The 23,061-nt window shown below is 44.4% G+C and overlaps 1 protein-coding gene across 1 annotated transcript; it reads left to right on the forward strand.

Moving 5' to 3' along the window:
- Positions 1-445: 445 nt before the first annotated feature.
- Positions 446-21,852, forward strand: LOC124020211 (deoxyribose-phosphate aldolase-like). Its single transcript, XM_046335542.1, has 9 exons — positions 446-604; positions 1,386-1,483; positions 4,167-4,314; positions 5,436-5,531; positions 5,740-5,874; positions 10,342-10,470; positions 19,481-19,593; positions 19,876-20,025; positions 20,571-21,852. The coding sequence occupies exons 1-9, from the start codon at positions 574-576 to the stop codon at positions 20,625-20,627; spliced, it is 957 nt and encodes a 318-aa protein (XP_046191498.1). The 5' UTR covers positions 446-573; the 3' UTR covers positions 20,628-21,852.
- Positions 21,853-23,061: the final 1,209 nt, after the last annotated feature.

The following is a 23,061-nucleotide window of genomic DNA, read 5'->3' on the forward strand; positions in this document are numbered from 1 at the left end:
ATAAATATATTGACACAATAAATATATTGACACAATAAATATATAGACACAATAAATATATTGACACAATAAATATATTGACACAATAAATATATTGACACAATAAATATATAGACACAATAAATATATTGACACAATAAATATATTGACACAATAAATATATAGACACAATAAATATATTGACACAATAAATATATTGACACAATAAATATATTGACACAATAAATGCATTATAGACACAATAAATATATTGACACAATAGATATATAGACACAATAAATACAGAATGTATAAGTATAACTTTTGGTTAAAACATTCTTATGAAAAAATATATGTATTATAATTGAATATTATAATTGAAAATATGTCACTCATCTTTGTTTTTTTTAAATTGATGAGTTTCCTTCAAACGCACATCTTATGACGCCATTTCGAGCTGAACCGTGATTGGTGGATTGAGGGGGGCGGTAACTATACATTCAGGAAGAGGTCCATGGACTGTAAACTCTGCTAGCTTGCTATTTGAATCCGATGGAAAAATAACTCCGTTTGGTCGTTAAATCGTCGTTAACCATGTCTGCAAGAAACCCGGGCATGCCCCTTGGTGAGACACGCTTCTTTATTGTGGAAAATATATGTTTACCCTGAAACATTAGTCAAATCCAGCGAAATAGCTATCGATTGTGTTAGCATGTGCAGCTAGCTAGTATCAACTCTAGCTACTACCGTAGAGGGTGTGTTTTATGTTTAGGATATTCTTGATAATTAATGTTTTGACTGTGACACTTAGGCCTAACAGGACGAGTTTAGTTTCAAACAAATGCATGTAAGAAGTAACGTTACCGCTCGTATGTATTACAATCACTGCACATTTATCCTGTCAACGTGTTAATATATATATATATATATATATATATATATATATATATATCTCTAACGTGAGTTAAGGAACATGCAGAGACCAGAGATACTTTGTATCATGTCTAGTGAACACCGTAAAGATAGTATCTAGTTAACGTTACGTACTGAATATTGGTGGTGTTGACTCATGATGTCCTGGATAATGTTTCACACGACACTCAGTGCAGCCAGGGTGAATCACTATCAGTGATCTCTTGTGGTCTGACTGTACTAAGATCCCGGAAAACATTTCGAAGCAGGCCTAACCATCGGTTGTTAACTACTGTAAGCCTACATGATATTCAGTAGATATCTGAACAGAATAGTGGATTCGGAGAGAAAAAGGCCTACGTATATATATATATATATATATATACTTATGTGTAAGCGTTGTGGACAGCGACCACATACCAACTAAAGTGTTTCTTATCAACCTTCCATATTGATTGTGTGTGTGTGTGTGTGTGTGTGTGTGTGTGTGTCAGACCTGGAATGGGTGTCCAAGGTGCGGGTGAACACCCAGGCAGTGCTGAAGAGAGCTCAGCAGATCCAAGGACGCAATAAGAACACGAAACAATGGCAGGTAGGAGGAGCCTTTGGTTTAATACCTTCATCTCCAATGTTGGGGGTTTAATACCTTCATCTCCAATGTTTTCCTTTGGGGTTTAATACCTTCATCTCCAATGTTTTCCTTTGGGGTTTAATACCTTCATCTCCAATGTTTGGGGTTTAATGCCTTCATCTCCAATGTTTTCCTTTGGGGTTTAATGCCTTCATCTCCAATGTTTGGGGTTTAATACCTTCATCTCCAATGTTTTCCTTTGGGGTTTAATACCTTCATCTCCAATGTTTTCCTTTGGGGTTTAATACCTTCATCTCCAATGTTTTCCTTTGGGGTTTAATACCTTCATCTCCAATGTTTGGGGTTTAATACCTTCATCTCCAATGTTTGGGGTTTAATACCTTCATCTCCAATGTTTTCCTTTGGGGTTTAATACCTTCATCTCCAATGTTTTCCATTGGGGTTTAATACCTTCATCTCCAATGTTTTCCATTGGGGTTTAACACCTTCATCTCCAATGTTTTCCTTTGGGGGTTTAACACCTTCATCTCCAATGTTTTCCTTTGGGGGTTTAATACCTTCATCTCCAATGTTTTCCTTTGGGGTTTAATACCTTCATCTACAATGTTTTCCATTGGGGTTTAATACCTTCATCTCCAATGTTTGGGGTTCATCTCCAATGTTTGGGGTTTAATGCCTTCATCTCCAATGTTTTCCTTTGGGGTTTAATACCTTCATCTCCAATGTTTGGGGCTTAATACCTTCATCTCCAATGTTTTCCTTTGGGGGTTTAATACCTTCATCTCCAATGTTTTCCTTTGGGGTTTAATACCTTCATCTCCAATGTTTTCCATTGGGGTTTAATACCTTCATCTCCAATGTTTTTTGGGGTTTAATACCTTCATCTCCAATGTTTTCCATTGGGGTTTAATACCTTCATCTCCAATGTTTTCCTTTGGGGTTTAATACCTTCATCTCCAATGTTTGGGGTTTAATACCTTCATCTCCAATGTTTTCCTTTGGGGTTTAATACCTTCATCTCCAATGTTTTCCTTTGGGGTTTAATACCTTCATCTCCAATGTTTTCCTTTGGGGTTTAATACCTTCATCTCCAATGTTTTCCATGTTTGGGGTTTAATACCTTCATCTCCAATGTTTGTTTTCCAATGTTTGGGGTTTAATACCTTCATCTCCAATGTTTTTGGGGTTTAATACCTTCATCTCCAATGTTTGGGGTTTAATACCTTTCTCCAATGTTTGGGGTTTAATACCTTCATCTCCAATGTTTGGGGTTTAATACCTTCATCTCCAATGTTTTCCATTTGTTTGGGGTTTAATACCTTCATCTCCAATGTTTGGGGTTTAATACCTTCATCTCCAATGTTTGGGGTTTAATACCTTCATCTCCAATGTTTGGGGTTTAATACCTTCATCTCCAATGTTTGGGGTTTAATACCTTCATCTCCAATGTTTGGGGTTTAATACCTTCATCTCCAATGTTTGGGGTTTAATACCTTCATCTCCAATGTTTGGGGTTTAATACCTTCATCTCCAATGTTTGGGGTTTAATACCTTCATCTCCAATGTTTGGGGTTTAATACCTTCATCTCCAATGTTTGGGGTTTAATACCTTCATCTCCAATGTTTGGGGTTTAATACCTTCATCTCCAATGTTTGGGGTTTAATACCTTCATCTCCAATGTTTGGGGTTTAATACCTTCATCTCCAATGTTTGGGGTTTAATACCTTCATCTCCAATGTTTGGGGTTTAATACCTTCATCTCCAATGTTTGGGGTTTAATACCTTCATCTCCAATGTTTGGGGTTTAATACCTTCATCTCCAATGTTTGGGGTTTAATACCTTCATCTCCAATGTTTGGGGTTTAATACCTTCATCTCCAATGTTTGGGGTTTAATACCTTCATCTCCAATGTTTGGGGTTTAATACCTTCATCTCCAATGTTTGGGGTTTAATACCTTCATCTCCAATGTTTGGGGTTTAATACCTTCATCTCCAATGTTTGGGGTTTAATACCTTCATCTCCAATGTTTGGGGTTTAATACCTTCATCTCCAATGTTTGGGGTTTAATACCTTCATCTCCAATGTTTGGGGTTTAATACCTTCATCTCCAATGTTTGGGGTTTAATACCTTCATCTCCAATGTTTGGGGTTTAATACCTTCATCTCCAATGTTTGGGGTTTAATACCTTCATCTCCAATGTTTGGGGTTTAATACCTTCATCTCCAATGTTTGGGGTTTAATACCTTCATCTCCAATGTTTGGGGTTTAATACCTTCATCTCCAATGTTTTCCTATACGACTCATAAGATGAAGTGATGCTCAGTTTGTATCCTATTAGAATAAGGATGTGCAGTATTCTCAGTTTGTATCCTACTGTTAGAATAAGTATATACAGTATGTCTGGTATGGTTGTGTGTGTTATCTAGTGTTGAAGTGATGCTATTAGAATAAGGATATACAGTAGGTCTGGTATGGTTGTGTGTGTTATCTAGTGTTGAAGTGATGCTATTAGAATAAGGATATACAGTAGGTCTGGTATGGTTGTGTGTGTTATCTAGTGTTGAAGTGATGTCCACACCAACCCCTTGTATTGAGAACCATCAGTTAAACACCCCGGTATGAGTTGACATCGGGCTCTGTGTTACAACATTACCCACAATGCTCCCTGTCTATCTCCAGGCGGCGTGGCTGCTGCGGGCGGTGACCTGTATTGACCTGACGACCCTGGCCGGTGACGACACACCCGGCAACGTCCACCGGCTGTGTATGAAGGCTACCCAGCCGGTACGCTACGACCTGCTGAAGAGCATGGACATGCAGGACAAAGGTAGTGGGGTGTCTGTCTGTCCGTATCTCTCTCCTCCTCACCCTGCTCTGTGTTAAATGTGCTACTCCACATCGCGACGCGCTCCTTGTTTGGGCCACTGGAGGGCGACGCGCTCCTTAGTTTACCCACTGGAGGGGCGACGTGCTCCATGTTTGGGCCACTGGAGGGCGACGTGCTCCATGTTTGGGCCACTGGAGGGCGACGCGCTCCTTGTTTGGGCCACTGGAGGGAGACGCGCTCCTTGTTTGGGCCACTGGAGGGAGACGCGCTCCTTGTTTGGGCCACTGGAGGGAGACGCGCTCCTTGTTTGGGCCACTGGAGGGCGACGTGCTCCTTGTTTACCCACTAGAGGGCGACGCGCTCCTTAGTTTGCCCACTAGAGGGCGACGCGCTCCTTAGTTTACCCACTAGAGGGCGATGCGCTCCTTAGTTTGCCCACTGGAGGGCGACGCGCTCCTTAGTTTGCCCACTGGAGGGCGACGCGCTCCTTAGTTTGCCCACTGGAGGGCGACGCGCTCCTTAGTTTGCCCACTGGAGGGCGACGCGCTCCTTAGTTTGCCCACTGGAGAGCGACGCGCTCCTTAGTTTGCCCACTGGAGGGCGACGCGCTCCTTAGTTTGCCCACTGGAGGGCGACGCGCTCCTTAGTTTGCCCACTGGAGGGCGACGCGCTCCTTAGTTTGCCCACTGGAGGGCGACGCGCTCCTTAGTTTGCCCACTGGAGGGCGACGCGCTCCTTAGTTTGCCCACTGGAGGGCGACGCGCTCCTTAGTTTGCCCACTGGAGGGCGACGCGCTCCTTAGTTTGCCCACTGGAGGGCGACGCGCTCCTTAGTTTGCCCACTGGAGGGCGACGCGCTCCTTAGTTTGCCCACTGGAGGGCGACGCGCTCCTTAGTTTGCCCACTGGAGGGCGACGCGCTCCTTAGTTTGCCCACTGGAGGGCGACGCGCTCCTTAGTTTGCCCACTGGAGGGCGACGCGCTCCTTAGTTTGCCCACTGGAGGGCGAGGGCTCCTTAGTTTGCCCACTGGAGGGCGACATGCTCTTGTGTTTCACATGGTATGCCTATCTTTGGTGTTGGTGAAGAGTAACTAAATATTCTGGCTGTATCTGTGTATCTAGGTGTGACTACTGCAGCGGTGTGCGTGTACCCATCTCGTGTGGCTGATGCTGTGAAGTCACTGAAAGCAGCCAACTCCAGCCTACCTGTCGCCTCAGGTAAGAGAGAGAGAGAGAGAGAGAGAGGACAAGTCTACCTCCGGGTCATTCTGTAGTTGGACAGTCCAGGTGTATGTTGCTTAATTATAACACAATCAAAACGGCTCATACAGCCGCAACATGAATGAAATAACAGAATATTGTGACGTGGAAAAACTAGATGGTGACTCAGCGACGTCTCTCTCCATCCTGCTCCTCCTCTCCTCAGTGGCGACCGGTTTCCCTGCAGGCCAGACCTCTCTGAAGACCAGGCTGGAGGAGGTCCGTATGGCTGTAGAGGATGGAGCTATGGAGATCGATATAGTCATTAACAGGACTCTGGCCCTCACTGGCCAGTGGGAAGGTGTGGTATATATTATTATAGACACTCACTGGACATTTTATTAGGTACACCCGGCTAGTACCGGTGTCAGACCACCCTTTAGTTCCAGAACAGCCTGTTACGTACAGTCAGTCAACATGAATATGTAAACATACAGTCGGTCAACATGAATATGTACATACAGTCAGTCAGTCAACATGAATATGTACATACAGTCAGTCAACATGAATAGTCAACATGGATATGTACATACAGTCAGTCAACATGAATATGTACATACAGTCAGTCAGTCAACATGAATATGTACATACAGTCAGTCAACATGAATAGTCAACATGAATATGTACATGCAGTCAGTCAACATGAATAGTCAACATGAATATGTACATACAGTCAGTCAACATGAATATGTAAACATAGTCAGTCAGTCAACATGAATATGTACATACAGTCGGTCAACATGAATATGTAAACATACAGTCGGTCAACATGAATATGTAAACATAGAGTCGGTCAACATGAATATGTACATACAGTCAGTCAGTCAGTCAACATGAATATGTAAACATACAGCGGTCAACATGAATATGTAAACATACAGTCGGTCAACATGAATATGTACATACAGTCAGTCAGTCAGTCAACATGAATATGTAAACATACAGTCGGTCAACATGAATATGTAAACATAGTCAGTCGGTCAACATGAATATGTAAACATACAGTCGGTCAACATGAATATGTAAACATACAGTCGGTCAACATGAATATGTAAACATACAGTCGGTCAACATGAATATGTAAACATACAGTCAGTCAACATGAATATGTAAACATAGTCAGTCAACATGAATATGTAAACATACAGTCGGTCAACATGAATATGTAAACATACAGTCAGTCAGTCAGTCAACATGAATATGTACATACAGTCAGTCAGTCAGTCAACATGAATATGTAAACATACAGTCAGTCAACATGAATATGTAAACATAGTCAGTCGGTCAACATGAATATGTAAACATACAGTCAGTCAACATGAATATGTAAACATACAGTCAGTCAACATGAATATGTAAACATACAGTCAGTCAGTCAACATGAATATGTAAACATACAGTCAGTCAACATGAATATGTACATACAGTCAGTCAGTCAACATGAATATGTAAACATACAGTCAGTCAACATGAATATGTAAACATAGTCAGTCGGTCAACATGAATATGTAAACATAGTCAGTCAGTCAACATGAATATGTAAACATACAGTCAGTCAACATGAATATGTAAACATACAGTTGGTCAACATGAATATGTACATACAGTCAGTCAACATGAATATGTACATACAGTCAGTCAACATGAATAGTCAACATGAATATGTACATACAGTCAGTCAACATGAATAGTCAACATGAATATGTACATACAGTCAGTCAACATGAATAGTCAACATGAATATGTACATACAGTCAGTCAACATGAATATGTACATGCAGTCAGTCAACATGAATAGTCAACATGAATATGTACATACAGTCAGTCAACATGAATATGTACATACAGTCAGTCAGTCAACATGAATATGTACATGCAGTCAGTCAACATGAATAGTCAACATGAATATGTACATACAGTCAGTCAACATGAATAGTCAACATGAATATGTACATACAGTCAGTCAACATGAATAGTCAACATGAATATGTACATACAGTCAGTCAACATGAATATGTACATACAGTCAGTCAACATGAATATGTACATACAGTCAGTCAACATGAATATGTAAACATACAGTTGGTCAACATGAATATGTACATACAGTCAGTCAACATGAATATGTACATAGTCAGTCAGTCAACATGAATATGTACATGCAGTCAGTCAACATGAATAGTCAACATGAATATGTACATACAGTCAGTCAACATGAATATGTACATACAGTCAGTCAGTCAACATGAATATGTACATGCAGTCAGTCAACATGAATAGTCAACATGAATATGTACATACAGTCAGTCAACATGAATAGTCAACATGAATATGTACATACAGTCAGTCAACATGAATAGTCAACATGAATATGTACATACAGTCAGTCAACATGAATATGTACATACAGTCAGTCAGTCAACATGAATATGTACATACAGTCAGTCAGTCAACATGAATATGTACATACAGTCAGTCAACATGAATATGTACATACAGTCAGTCAGTCAACATGAATATGTACATACAGTCAGTCAACATGAATAGTCAACATGGGTATGTACATACAGTCAGTCAACATGAATAGTCAACATGAATATGTAAACATAGTCAGTCAGTCAACATGAATATGTACATACAGTCAGTCAACATGAATATGTACATACAGTCAGTCAGTCAGTCAACATGAATAGTCAACATGAATATGTACATACAGTCAGTCAACATGAATAGTCAACATGGATATGTACATACAGTCAGTCAACATGAATAGTCAACATGAATATGTAAACATAGTCAGTCAGTCAACATGAATATGTACATACAGTCGGTCAACATGAATATGTAAACATACAGTCGGTCAACATGAATATGTAAACATACAGTCGGTCAACATGAATATGTACATACAGTCAGTCAGTCAGTCAACATGAATATGTAAACATACAGTCGGTCAACATGAATATGTAAACATAGTCAGTCGGTCAACATGAATATGTACACATACAGTCAGTCAACATGAATATGTACATACAGTCAGTCAGTCAACATGAATATGTAAACATACAGTCGGTCAACATGAATATGTAAACATAGTCAGTCAGTCAACATGTAAACATAGTCAGTCAGTCAACATGAATATGTACATAGTCAGTCAACATGAATATGTAAACATACAGTCGGTCAACATGAATATGTAAACATACAGTCAGTCAACATGAATATGTAAACATACAGTCAGTCAACATGAATATGTAAACATACAGTCAGTCAACATGAATATGTAAACATACAGTCAGTCAACATGAATATGTAAACATACAGTCAGTCAACATGAATATGTAAACATACAGTCAGTCAACATGAATATGTAAACATACAGTTGGTCAACATGAATATGTAAACATACAGTCGGTCAACATGAATATGTACATACAGTCAGTCAGTCAGTCAACATGAATATGTAAACATACAGTCGGTCAACATGAATATGTACATACAGTCAGTCAGTCAGTCAACATGAATATGTACATACAGTCAGTCAGTCAGTCAACATGAAGATGTAAACATACAGTCAGTCAGTCAGTCAACATGAATATGTACATACAGTCGGTCAACATGAATATGTACATACAGTCAGTCAACATGAATATGTACATACAGTCAGTCAACATGAATATGTACATACAGTCAGTCAGTCAGTCAACATGAATATGTAAACATACAGTTGGTCAACATTTTGGGGCCACTTAGAAATGTCCTTTTTTTAATCCATTAAAATTACATCAAATTGATCAGAAATACATTGTAGACATTGTTAATGTTGTAAATGACTATTGTAGCTGGAAACGGCTGATTGAACTATGATGTTGCTATGGCAGTATGAGCTATGGTGTTGCTATGGCAGTATGAGCTATGGTGTTGCTATGGCAGTATGAGCTATGGTGTTGCTATGGCAGTATGAGCTATGGTGTTGCTATGGCAGTATGAGCTATGGTGTTGCTATGGCAGTATGAGCTTTGGTGTTGCTATGGCAGTATGAGCTTTGGTGTTGCTATGGCAGTATGAGCTTTGGTGTTGCTATGGCAGTATGAGCTATGGTGTTGCTATGGCAGTATGAGCTATGATGTTGCTATGGCAGTATGAGCTATGGTGTTGCTATGGCAGTATGAGCTATGGTGTTGCTATGGCAGTATGAGCTATGGTGTTGCTATTGCAGTATGAGCTTTTGTGTTGCTATGGCAGTATGAGCTTTGGTGTTGCTATGGCGGTATGAGCTATGGTGTTGCTATGGCAGTATGAGCTATGGTGTTGCTATGGCAGTATGAGCTATGGTGTTGCTATGGCAGTATGAGCTATGGTGTTGCTATGGCAGTATGAGCTATGGTGTTGCTATGGCAGTATGAGCTATGATGTTGCTATGGCAGTATGAACTATGGTGTTGCTATGGCAGTTTGAGCTATAATGTTGCTATGGCAGTATGAGCTATGGTGTTGCTATGGCAGTATGAGCTATGGTGTTGCTATGGCAGTATGAGCTATGATGTTGCTATGGCAGTATGAGCTATGATGTTGCTATGGCAGTATGAACTATGATGTTGCTATGGCAGTATGAACTATGGTGTTGCTATGGCAGTATGAACTATGGTGTTGCTATGGCAGTATGAGGTATGATGTTGCTATGGCGTTGCTATGACAGTGAAGGTGTGTGGTGGAGTGTCTCTCCTCAATATAAAGTGTCCATTTTTAAATCCCCTCTGTCTCCTCAGCCATGTATGAGGAGGTGTGTCAGTTCAGAGAGGCCTGTGGGGAGGCTCACATGAAGTCCATCCTGGCTATAGGAGAGCTGGGGACCTACACCAATGTCTACAAGGCTAGTCTGGTGGCTATGATGGCTGGTGAGTGTACACACACACACACACACACACACACACACACACACACACACACACACACACACACACACACACACACACACACACACACACACACACACACACACACACACAGGGCCGGTGTTATATACACTTGGGATCCAACTCGCATTTCCTCTCTCGTTGACGAATGATTTTTGAAAATCCGAGTTGAATGCGCTCATCTCTCCTGTGAATCAGGCCCAGTGATATTGTTTTTCACAAACGGTGCAGTTTGTCATGTTCTCCTGTGGGGGGCGCTGTTGATCAGGCTGTACTCTCTGTACTTAGCTAACCTGATGAACACTCTCTCTTTTTCACACACACACACACACACACACACACACACACACACACACACACACACACACACACACACACACACACACACACACATACACACATACACACATACACACATACACACATACACACATACACACACACACACACACACACACACACTGAACTGTACACTTAGCTACCCGGCTCATAATAATCCTGATTACTGTACCAAATTGTCAGCCGGTCCGATAGAGATCATTATTAAAATACATTGCTTTTGTCTCAGTGCTTCTGCTCCTTAATCTCCCCTTGTTCTATAAATTGCGTATGAGATTCCAGAAATTGAATGATAATTTTGCCTATTAATCTATGACTGCGGCTATTTTACTCCGACGCACACACACACACACACACACACACACACACACACACACACACACACACACGCACGCACGCACGCACGCACGCACGCACGCACGCACGCACGCACGCACACACGCACACGCGCGCGCGCGCGCTAGCCAAATGGAACGAGCGTCATTACCGCCATCCTCGTTTAATAACCTCTATCAATTATCAGCTCATTAACATCCCCCATAACCCATGTACAGAATTACTCCTCTGTCTGAGGGGGGGGGGTTATGAGGAAGAGAGAGGGGGGGGTTATGAGGAAGAGAGGGGGTTATGAGGAAGAGAGAGGGAGGGGGGTATGAGGAAGAGGGGGGAGGGGGGAAGAGAGGAGGAAGAGGAGAGGGGGGGTTATGAGGAGGAGAGGGGGTTATGAGGAAGAGGGGGGGTTATGAGAGGGGGGTTATGAGGAAGAGGGGGGTTATGAGGAAGAGAGGGGGTTATGAGGAAGAGAGGGGGGTTATGAGGAAGAGAGGGGGTTATGAGGAGAGAGGGGGGTTATGAGGAAGGGGGTTATGAGGAAGAGAGGGGGGGGTATGAGGAGAGAGAGGGGGGTTATGAGGAAGAGAGAGGGGGGGTATGAGGAAGAGAGAGGGGGTTATGAGGAAGAGAGAGGGGGGGTTATGAGGAAGAGAGAGGGGGGTTATGAGGAAGAGAGGGGGGGTTATGAGGGAGAGAGGGGGGTTATGAGGAAGGGGGTTATGAGGAAGAGGGGGTTATGAGGAAGAGAGAGGGGGGGTTATGAGGAAGAGAGGGGGAGGGTTATGAGGAAGAGGGGGGTTATGAGGAAGAGAGGGGGTTATGAGGAAGAGAGGGGGTTATGAGGAAGAGAGGGGGTTATGAGGAAGAGAGGGGGTTATGAGGAAGAGAGGGGTTATGAGGAAGAGAGGGGGTTATGAGGAAGAGAGAGAGGGGGGTTATGAGGAAGAGAGAGGGGGGTATGAGGAAGAGAGAGGGGGGGTATGAGGGGAGAGAGAGGGGGTTATGAGAAGAAGAGGGGGGGTATGAGGAAGAGGGGGGGATTATGAGGAAGAGGGGGATTATGAGGAAGAGGGGGATTATGAGGAAGAGAGGGGGGTATGAGGAAGAGAGGGGGGTATGAGGAAGAGAGAGGGGGGTTATGAGGGAGAGAGGGAAAGATGGTGAGCGAGTTGGGGGATTATGAGGAAGAGAGGGGGGATTATGAGGAAGAGAGGGGGGATTATGAGGAAGAGAGGGGGGATTATGAGGAAGAGAGGGGGGATTATGAGGAAGAGAGGGGGATTATGAGGAAGAGAGGGGGGATTATGAGGAAGAGAGGGGGATTATGAGGAAGAGAGGGGGGATTATGAGGAAGAGAGGGGGGATTATGAGGAAGAGGGGGGATTATGAGGAAGAGGGGGGATTATGAGGAAGAGGGGGATTATGAGGAAGAGAGGGGGATTATGAGGAAGAGAGGGGGATTATGAGGAAGAGAGGGGGATTATGAGGAGAGAGAGGGGGATTATGAGGAACAGGAAGAGGGGGGGATTATGAGGGAGAGGGGGATTATGAGGAGAGAGTTGGGGGTTATGAGGAAGAGAGAGGGGGTTATGAGGGAAGAGAGGGGGTTATGAGGAAAGGAAGAAACGGGGGGTTATGAGGAAGAGACGGGGGGTTATGAGGAAGAGAGGGGGGTTATGAGGAAGAGAGGGGGTTATGAGGAAGAGAGGGGGGTAATGAGGAAGAGACGGGGGGTTATGAGGAAGAGAGAGGGGGTTATGAGGATGAGAGAGGGGGTTATGAGGATGAGAGAGGGGGTTATGAGGATGAGAGAGGGGGTTATGAGGATGAGAGAGGGGGTTATGAGGATGAGAGAGGGGGTTATGAGGATGAGAGAGGGGGGTTATGAGGAAGAGGGAGGGGGTTATGAGGAAGAGGGAGGGGGTTATGAGGGAGAGGGAGGGGGTTTTGAGGGAGAGAGGGAAGAAATAAAGAAACTCTGAATGTAACAATACATAGGACATATCTGTAAAGGGCTCATCAGTCTAGTAATGTAACAATACATAGTACATATCTGTAAAGGGCTCATCAGTCTAGTAGTGTAGCAATACATAGGACATATCTGTAAAGGGCTCATCAGTCTAGTAGTGTAGCAATACATAGTCTGGTAATGTAACAATACATAGTACATATCTGTAAAGGGTTCGTCAGTCTAGTAGTGTAACAATACATAGTCTGGTAATGTAACAATACATAGGACATATCTGTAAAGGGCTCATCAGTCTAGTAATGAGCTGTCGTTACAGACTAGGGAGGAGGAGGAAGAAGGGATGGGGGGGGGAAGGAGGGCAGAATAGAGGGATTATGTTTTTTGCCAGGGTTTGTGGTTCATCTATTAAAAGCGTGTCATTTCATCTTCTATTTTTATCTAGAAAGCTGATAAGACATAATTGTCTCAGAAGGAAAGGAAGGGGATAAATGTAGGGATGGAGGGGAGGGGAGGGGAGGGGATGAATGTAGGGATGGAGGGGAGGGGAGGGAAGGGAATGAATGTAGGGATGGAGGGGAGGGGAGGGAAGGGAATGAATGTAGGGATGGAGGGGAGGGGAGGGAAGGGAATGAATGTAGGGATGGAGGGGAGGGAAGGGGATGAATGTAGGGTTATATTGATGAGGCAGGCAGCACACACCCTCTGTTAGCTCTGTCACAGTGTCACAGACACCATATGTTCTCCTCTGGCTCTGGAGACCCTGGGAGCAGAGCAGCCCTCTCTGGAGACCCTGGGGGCAGAGCGGCCCTCACTGGAGACCCTGGGGGCAGAGCGGCCCTCACTGGAGACCCTGGGGGCAGAGCGGCCCTCACTGGAGACCCTGGGGGCAGAGCGGCCCTCACTGGAGACCCTGGGGGCAGAGCGGCCCTCACTGGAGACCCTGGGGGCAGAGCGGCCCTCACTGGAGACCCTGGGGGCAGAGCGGCCCCACTGGAGACCCTGGGGGCAGAGCGGCCCTCACTGGAGACCCTGGGGGCAGAGCGGCCCTCACTGGAGACCCTGGGGGCGGGGCGCGGCTCTCTGGAGACCCTGGGAGCAGAGCGGCCCTCACTGTAATCTCTCTGGAGACCCTGGGAGCAGAGCGGCCCTCACTGTAATCTCTCTGGAGACCCTGGGAGCAGAGCGGCCCTCTCTGGAGACCATGGGAGCGGGGCGGCCCTCACTGTAATGTCTCTGGAGACCCTGGGAGCGGAGCGGCCCTCAGTATAATGTTTCAGTCAGAGATACTTTAGAACTAGCTGTGCCTCTTATACTGTAGTAGTATCATATTGTTTTTTTTTTGTCCAGTCTGATGACATCTCTACATTGCCTATATTTATTCAAACAAAATTTATTTCTCGAATTTCTAGAATGTTTAAATGTGTGTGTTGTATTGTAGGTCATCTGTATGTCTAGTTTCCTATTTCTATAGCTCATTCTGCTTGAATGGGATCTCTTTGGAATTGTAGACGGTTGAAAAGCTGAGTAGATTCCATATTGATGTCAAGAAGGAATTGTGATGGTGACAATAACACGACATTCCTAACAGATCGTTATCTCACATGTTAATTCACTGCATTCGGAATGTATTCAGACCCCCTGGTTTTCCCCTCACATTTTGTTTTACGTTACAGCCGTTACACATTTTGTCCCCTCATCAATCTACACACACTACCCCGTAGTGACATCGCAAGACCCCGTAGTGACATCGCAAGACCCCGTAGTGACATCGCAAGACCCCGTAGTGACATCGCAAGACCCCGTAGTGACATCGCAAGACCCCGTAGTGACATCGCAAGACCCCATGATGACATCACAAGACCCCGTAGTGACATCACAAGAACCCATGATGACATCACAAGACCCCGTAGTGACGTCACAAGACCCCGTAGTGACGTCACAAGACCCCGTAGTGACGTCACAAGACCCCGTAGTGACATCACAAGACCCCGTAGTGACGTCACAAGACCCCGTAGTGACATCACAAGACCCCATAGTGACATCACAAGACCCCATAATGACATCACAAAAACAGATTTGTAGAATTCTTTGCAGGAAAACACAGAGTAACCTCTGCTGCAGAGGATAGGTTCATTAGAGCGCCGACTGAGATGGCCGCCTCGCTTCGCGTTCCTAGGAAACTATGCAGTTTTTTGTTTTTTTACGTGTTATTTCTTACATTAGTACCCCAGGTCATCTTAGGTTTCATTACATACAGTCGAGAAGAACTACTGAATATAAGATCAGCGTCAACTCACCATCAGTACGACCAAGAATATGTTTTCCGCGACGCGGATCCTGTGTTCTGCCTTACAAACAGGACAACGGAATGGATCGCATGCAGCGACCCAAGGAAACGACTCCGAAAAAGAGGGAAACGCGGCGGTGTTCTGGTCAGACTCCGAAAAAGGGCACATCGCGCACCACTTCCCAGTATTCTTCTTGCCAATGTCCAGTCTCTCGACAACAAGGTTGATGAAATCCGAGCAAGGGTGCCATTCCAGAGGGACATCAGAGACTGCAACGTTCTCTGCTTTACGGAGACATGGCTTACTGGGAAAACGCTATCCAGGGCGGTACAGCCAACGGGTTTCTCCACGCATCGCGCGGACAGAAACAAACATCTATCTGGTAAGAAGAGGGGAGGGGGCGTATGCCTCATGACTAACGGGACATGGTGTGATGAAGGAAACATACAGGAACTCAAATCCTTCTGTTCACCTGATTTAGAATTCCTCACAATCAAATGTAGACCGCATTATCTTCCAAGAGAATTCTCTTCGATTATAATCACAGCCGTATATATCCCCCCCCAAGCAGACACATCGATGGCTCTGAACGAACTTTATTTAACTCTTTGCAAACTGGAAAACATTTATCCGGAGGCTGCATTCATTGTAGCTGGGAATTTTAACAAAGCCAATCTGAAAACAAGACTCCCTAAATTTTATCAGCATATCGATTGCGCAACCAGGGGTGGTAAAACCTTGGATCATTGTTACTCTAACTTCCGCGACGCATATAAGGCCCTGCCCCGCCCCCCTTTCGGAAAAGCTGACCACGACTCCATTTTGCTGATCCCTGCCTACAGACAGAAATTAAAACAAGAGGCTCCCACGCTGAGGTCTGTCCAACGCTGGTCAGACCAAGCTGACTCTACACTCCAAGACTGCTTCCAGCACGTGGACTGGGACATGTTTCGTATTGTGTCAGATGGGAATATTGACGAATACGCTGATTCGGTGTGCGAGTTCATTAGAACGTGCGGCGAAGATGTCGTTCCCATAGCAACGATAAAAACATTCCCTAACCAGAAACCGTGGATTGATGGCAGCATTCGCGTGAAACTGAAAGCGCGAACCACTGCTTTTAATCAGGGCAAGGTGTCTGGCAACATGACTGAATACAAACAGTGCAGCTATTCCCTCCGTAAGGCTATTAAACAAGCTAAGCGTCAGTACAGAGACAAAGTGGAATCTCAATTCAATGGCTCAGACACAAGAGGCATGTGGCAGGGTCTACAGTCAATCACGGACTACAAGATGAAATCCAGCCCAGTCACGGACCAGGATTTCTTGCTCCCAGGCAGACTAAATAACTTTTTTGCCCGCTTTGAGGACAATACAGTGCCACTGACACAGCCTGCAACGGAAACATGCAGTCTCTCCTTCACTGCAGCCGAGGTGAGTAAGACATTTAAACGTGTTAACCCTCGCAAGGCTGCAGGCCCAGACGGCATCCCCAGCCGCGCCCTCCGAGCATGCGCAGACCAGCTGGCCGGTGTGTTTACGGACATATTCAATCAATCCCTATACCAGTCTGCTGTTCCCACATGCTTCAAGAGGGCCACCATTGTTCCTGTTCCCAAGAAAGCTAAGGTAACTGAGCTAAACGACTACCGCCCCGTAGCACTCACTTCCGTCATCATGAAGTGCTTTGAGAGACTAGTCAAGGACCATATCACCTCCACCCTACCTGACACCCTAGACCCACTCCAATTTGCTTACCGCCCAAATAGGTCCACAGACGATGCAATCTCAACCACACTGCACACTGCCCTAACCCACCTGGACAAGAGGAATACCTATGTGAGAATGCTGTTCATCGACTACAGCTCGGCATTCAACACCATAGTACCCTCCAAGCTCGTCATCAAGCTCGAGACCCTGGGTCTCGACCCCGCCCTGTGCAACTGGGTACTGGACTTCCTGACGGGCCGCCCCCAGGTGGTGAGGGTAGGCAACAACATCTCCTCCCCGCTGATCCTCAACACGGGGCCCCACAAGGGTGCGTTCTGAGCCCTCTCCTGTACTCCCTGTTCACCCACGACTGCGTGGCCACGCACGCCTCCAACTCAATCATCAAGTTTGCGGACGACACAACAGTGGTAGGCTTGATTACCAACAACGACGAGACGGCCTACAGGGAGGAGGTGAGGGCCCTTGGAGTGTGGTGTCAGGAAAATAACCTCACACTCAACGTCAACAAAACTAAGGAGATGATTGTGGACTTCAGGAAACAGCAGAGGGAACACCCCCTATCCACATCGATGGAACAGTAGTGGAGAGGGTAGCTAGTTTTAAGTTCCTCGGCATACACATCACAGACAAACTGAATTGGTCCACTCACACTGACAGCGTCGTGAAGAAGGCGCAGCAGCGCCTATTCAACCTCAGGAGGCTGAAGAAATTCGGCTTGTCACCAAAAGCACTCACAAACTTCTACAGATGCACAATCGAGAGCATCCTGGCGGGCTCTATCACCGCCTGGTACGGCAACTGCTCCGCCCTCAACCGTAAGGCTCTCCAGAGGGTAGTGAGGACTGCACAACGCATCACCGGGGGCAAACTACCTGCCCTCCAGGACACCTACACCACCCGTTGTTACAGGAAGGCCATAAAGATCATCAAGGACATCAACCACCCGAACCACTGCCTGTTCACCCCGCTATCATCCAGAAGGCGAGGTCAGTACAGGTGCATCAAAGCTGGGACCGAGAGACTGAAAAACAGCTTCTATCTCAAGGCCATCAGACTGTTAAATAGCCACCACTAACATTGAGTGGCTGCTGCCAACACACTGTCATTGACACTGACCCAACTCCAGCCATTTTAATAATGGGAATTGATGGGAAATGATGTAAATATATCACTAGCCACTTTAAACAATGCTACCTTATATAATGTTACTTACCCTACATTATTCATCTCATATGCATATGTATATACTGTACTCTACAACATCGACTGCATCCTTATGTAACACATGTATCACTAGCCACTTTAACTATGCCACTTTGTTTACTTTGTCTACACACTCATCTCATATGTATATACTGTACTCGATACCATCTACTGTATGCTGCTCTGTACCATCACTCATTCATATATCTTTATGTACATATTCTTTATCCCCTTACACTGTGTATAAGACAGTAGTTTTGGAATTGTTAGTTAGATTACTTGTTGGTTATCACTGCATTGTCGGAACTAGAAGCACAAGCATTTCGCTACACTCGCATTAACATCTGCTAACCATGTGTATGTGACAAATAAAATTTGATTTGATTTGAGATGAAATATGACATTTACATCAGTATTCAGGCCTTTTACTCAGTTACTTTGTTGAAGCACCTTTGGCAGTGATTACAGCATTGAGACTTCTTGGGTTTGACGCTACAAGCTTGGCACACCTGTATTTGGGGAGTTTCTCCCCTTCTTCTCTGCAGATCCTCTCAAGTTCTGTCAGGTTGGATGGGGAACGTTGCTCCCCAGATATTTTCATGTCTCTCCAGAGATATTTGATCAGGTATCTAGTCTGGGATCTGGCTGGGCCAGCAAACATTTCTAAAAAAAACCTGTTTCGCTTTGTCATTACGGGGTTATATCTAGGAAAACCACAGTGTTACCTCTGCTTCCAGCTCACATTCTCAAACACGTACATCCCCTGAACGCGTAATAATATTATTATTATTTCTCTCTTTCTCTCTTTTTCCCTCTCTTTTTCCTCTCTTTTTTCTCTCTTTTTCCCTCTCTTTTTCTCTTTTTCCCTCTCTTTTTCCCTCTCTTTTTCCCTCTCTTTTTCCCTCTCTTTTTCTCTTTTCCCTCTCTTTTTCTCTTTTCCTCTCTACTGTGTGAAGGTTGATGAGGATTTAGTGTTTTTACATTTAACAACAATAACAAAATAATAATAACAAAATGTGTAAAAAAAAAGTCCAGGGTTCTGGATACCTCCCCAAATGCTCTGTAGGTCCGTTGGTGGAATGAGGTCGTCTTTTTAACAACGCCTGTGTGTGTGTTTGTGTTACAACAGGGTCGGACTTCATCAAGACGTCAACAGGGAAGGAGTCTGTCAACGCTACCTACCCTGTCGCCATAGTGATGGTCAGAGCCATCCGGGACTACTTCCTGAAGACTGGACATAAGGTATGGCTCTTAGTGTGTGTGTGTGTGTGTGTGTGTGTGTGTGTGTGTGTGTGTGTGTGTGTGTGTGTGCTTTTTTCAGATTCCATTCAGTCAAGTTAGCTGAATGAACTCAGTTGTAATCGATGCCGTTCAACATCAGATATATGTCGTCACCTAAAACCCGATTTGAAATGAACCATGTTCCCTGTTGAATGGCCCTCCGTCCCTCGTGAAGTTGTGTGGTCGCCTCTCTGACCTCTACAGCCGTTGTTCCTGTGTCCTGTGACTCGTACACCCCACTAGGTTGGTTTTAAGCCTGCTGGTGGGATCCGTACAGCCAAGGAGTCGTTGGTGTGGCTGACTCTGATGAAGGAAGAGCTGGGAGACGAGTGGCTGAGCCCTCGCCTCTTTAGACTGGGGGCTAGTAGCCTGCTGGCTGACATAGAGAGACAGGTACACACACACACACACACACACACACACACACACACACACACACACACACACACACACACACACACACACACACACACACACACACACACACACACACACACACACACACACACACACACACACACACACCTATAACGTGACCGATTAGTGCTGAGCCCTCGCCTCTTTAGACTGGGGGCTAGTAGCCTGCTGGCTGACATAGAGAGACAGGTACACACACACACACACACACACACACACACACACACACACACACACACACACACACACACACACACACACACACACACCCTCCATCCAACACACGTCCCATAACGTGACCGATTTAGTGCTGAGAGTGGAAAGGCTTGGTACTGTAGGAGACCATAATGGTTTAGTTTGTCCATTAGTCATGACCTTTTAACCTTATACATGTCAGTGTTCTCCTAATAACAACGGGGTCACAGCGGGGTCATATTGAAATGATTTACCTGTCATCCTCTTTCATCTTCCGTTTTTACTTCCTGTTTCTCTCTTCTTCTTCTTCTCTTTTTCTCCTCCAGATCTACCATCACGTGACTGGTCGCTACGCAGCCTATCACCAGATGCCCATGGCCTGAAACCACGGTTACCATTTCCAAAGTGACCAATTCCGAAACCTCACCCGAACCAGCCTATCGCTGTGCAAGATACCTCTGTTGTTGGACTTGGAGAGAGAGCCTGATGTTTTACTGTGTACAGTACTACTCGTATATCTGTCATTTTACTGTGTACAGTACTACTGGTATATCTGTCATTTTACTGTGTACAGTACTACTGGTATATCTGACATTTTACTGTGTACAGTACTACTGGTATATCTGTCATTTTACTGTGTACAGTACTACTGGTATATCTGACATTTTACTGTGTACCAGACATACAGTACTACTGGTATATCTGGCATTTTACTGTGTACAGTACTACTAGTATATCTGACATTTTACTGTGTACCAGACATACAGTACTACTAGTATATCTGTCATTTTACTGTGTACAGTACTACTAGTATATCTGTCATTTACTGTGTACAGTACTACTGGTATATCTGTCATTTTACTGTGTACAGTACTACTGGTATATCTGTCATTTTACTGTGTACAGTACTACTGGTATATCTGTCATTTTACTGTGTACAGTACTACTGGTATATCTGACATTTTACTGTGTACCAGACATGCAGTACTACTGGTATATCTGTCATTTTACTGTGTACAGTACTACTGGTATATCTGACATTTTACTGTGTACCAGACATGCAGTACTACTGGTATATCTGTCATTTTACTGTGTACAGTACTACTGGTATATCTGACATTTTACTGTGTACCAGACATGCAGTACTACTGGTATATCTGACATTTTACTGTGTACAGTACTACTGGTATATCTGACATTTTACTGTGTACCAGACATGCAGTACTACTGGTATATCTGTCATTTTACTGTGTACAGTACTACTGGTATATCTGACATTTTACTGTGTACAGTACTACTGGTATATCTGTCATTTTACTGTGTACCAGACATGCAGTACTACTGGTATATCTGACATTTTACTGTGTACAGTACTACTGGTATATCTGTCATTTTACTGTGTACCAGACATGCAGTACTACTGGTATATCTGACATTTTACTGTGTACAGTACTACTGGTATATCTGACATTTTACTGTGTACAGTACTACTGGTATATCTGTCATTTTACTGTGTACCAGTCATGCAGTACTTCTGGTACATCTGCCTCTTTGTGCCTTGAGACAGCTAGCCAGTATGGTTTCATCTAGTCCCCATCCATACTACTGGTATATCTGTCATTTTACTGTGTACAGTACTACTGGTATATCTGTCATTTTACTGTGTACAGTACTACTGGTATATCTGTCATTTTACTGTGTACAGTACTACTGGTATATCTGTCATTTTACTGTGTACCAGACATGCAGTACTACTGGTATATCTGTCATTTTACTGTGTACAGTACTACTGGTATATCTGGCATTTTACTGTGTACCAGACATACAGTACTTCTGGTACATCTGCCTCTTTGTGCCTTGAGACAGCTAGCCAGTATGGTTTCATCTAGTCCCCATCCATACTACTGGTACATCTGCCTCTTTGTGCCTTGAGACAGCTAGCCAGTATGGTTTCATCTAGTCCCCATCCATACTACTGGTACATCTGCCTCTTTGTGCCTTGAGACAGCTAGCCAGTATGGTTTCATCTAGTCCCCATCCATACTACTGGTACATCTGCCTCTTTGTGCCTTGAGACAGCTAGCCAGTATGGTTTCATCTAGTCCCCATCCATACTACTGGTACATCTGCCTCTTTGTGCCTTGAGACAGCTAGCCAGTATGGTTTCATCTAGTCCCCATCCATACTACTGGTATATCTGGCATTTTACTGTGTACCAGACATACAGTACTTCTGGTACATCTGCCTCTTTGTGCCTTGAGACAGCTAGCCAGTATGGTTTCATCTAGTCCCCATCCATACTACTGGTACATCTGCCTCTTTGTGCCTTGAGACAGCTAGCCAGTATGGTTTCATCTAGTCCCCATCCATACTACTGGTACATCTGCCTCTTTGTGCCTTGAGACAGCTAGCCAGTATGGTTTCATCTAGTCCCCATCCATACTACTGGTACATCTGCCTCTTTGTGCCTTGAGACAGCTAGCCAGTATGGTTTCATCTAGTCCCCATCCATACTACTGGTACATCTGCCTCTTTGTGCCTTGAGACAGCTAGCCAGTATGGTTTCATCTAGTCCCCATCCATACTACTGGTACATCTGCCTCTTTGTGCCTTGAGACAGCTAGCCAGTATGGTTTCATCTAGTCCCCATCCATACTACTGGTACATCTGCCTCTTTGTGCCTTGAGACAGCTAGCCAGTATGGTTTCATCTAGTCCCCATCCATACTACTGGTACATCTGCCTCTTTGTGCCTTGAGACAGCTAGCCAGTATGGTTTCATCTAGTCCCCATCCATACTACTGGTACATCTGCCTCT

The sequence above is a fragment of the Oncorhynchus gorbuscha genome, unplaced genomic scaffold (genome assembly GCF_021184085.1).
Source record: "Oncorhynchus gorbuscha isolate QuinsamMale2020 ecotype Even-year unplaced genomic scaffold, OgorEven_v1.0 Un_scaffold_770, whole genome shotgun sequence".
In the NCBI taxonomy this organism is placed as follows: domain Eukaryota; kingdom Metazoa; phylum Chordata; class Actinopteri; order Salmoniformes; family Salmonidae; genus Oncorhynchus; species Oncorhynchus gorbuscha.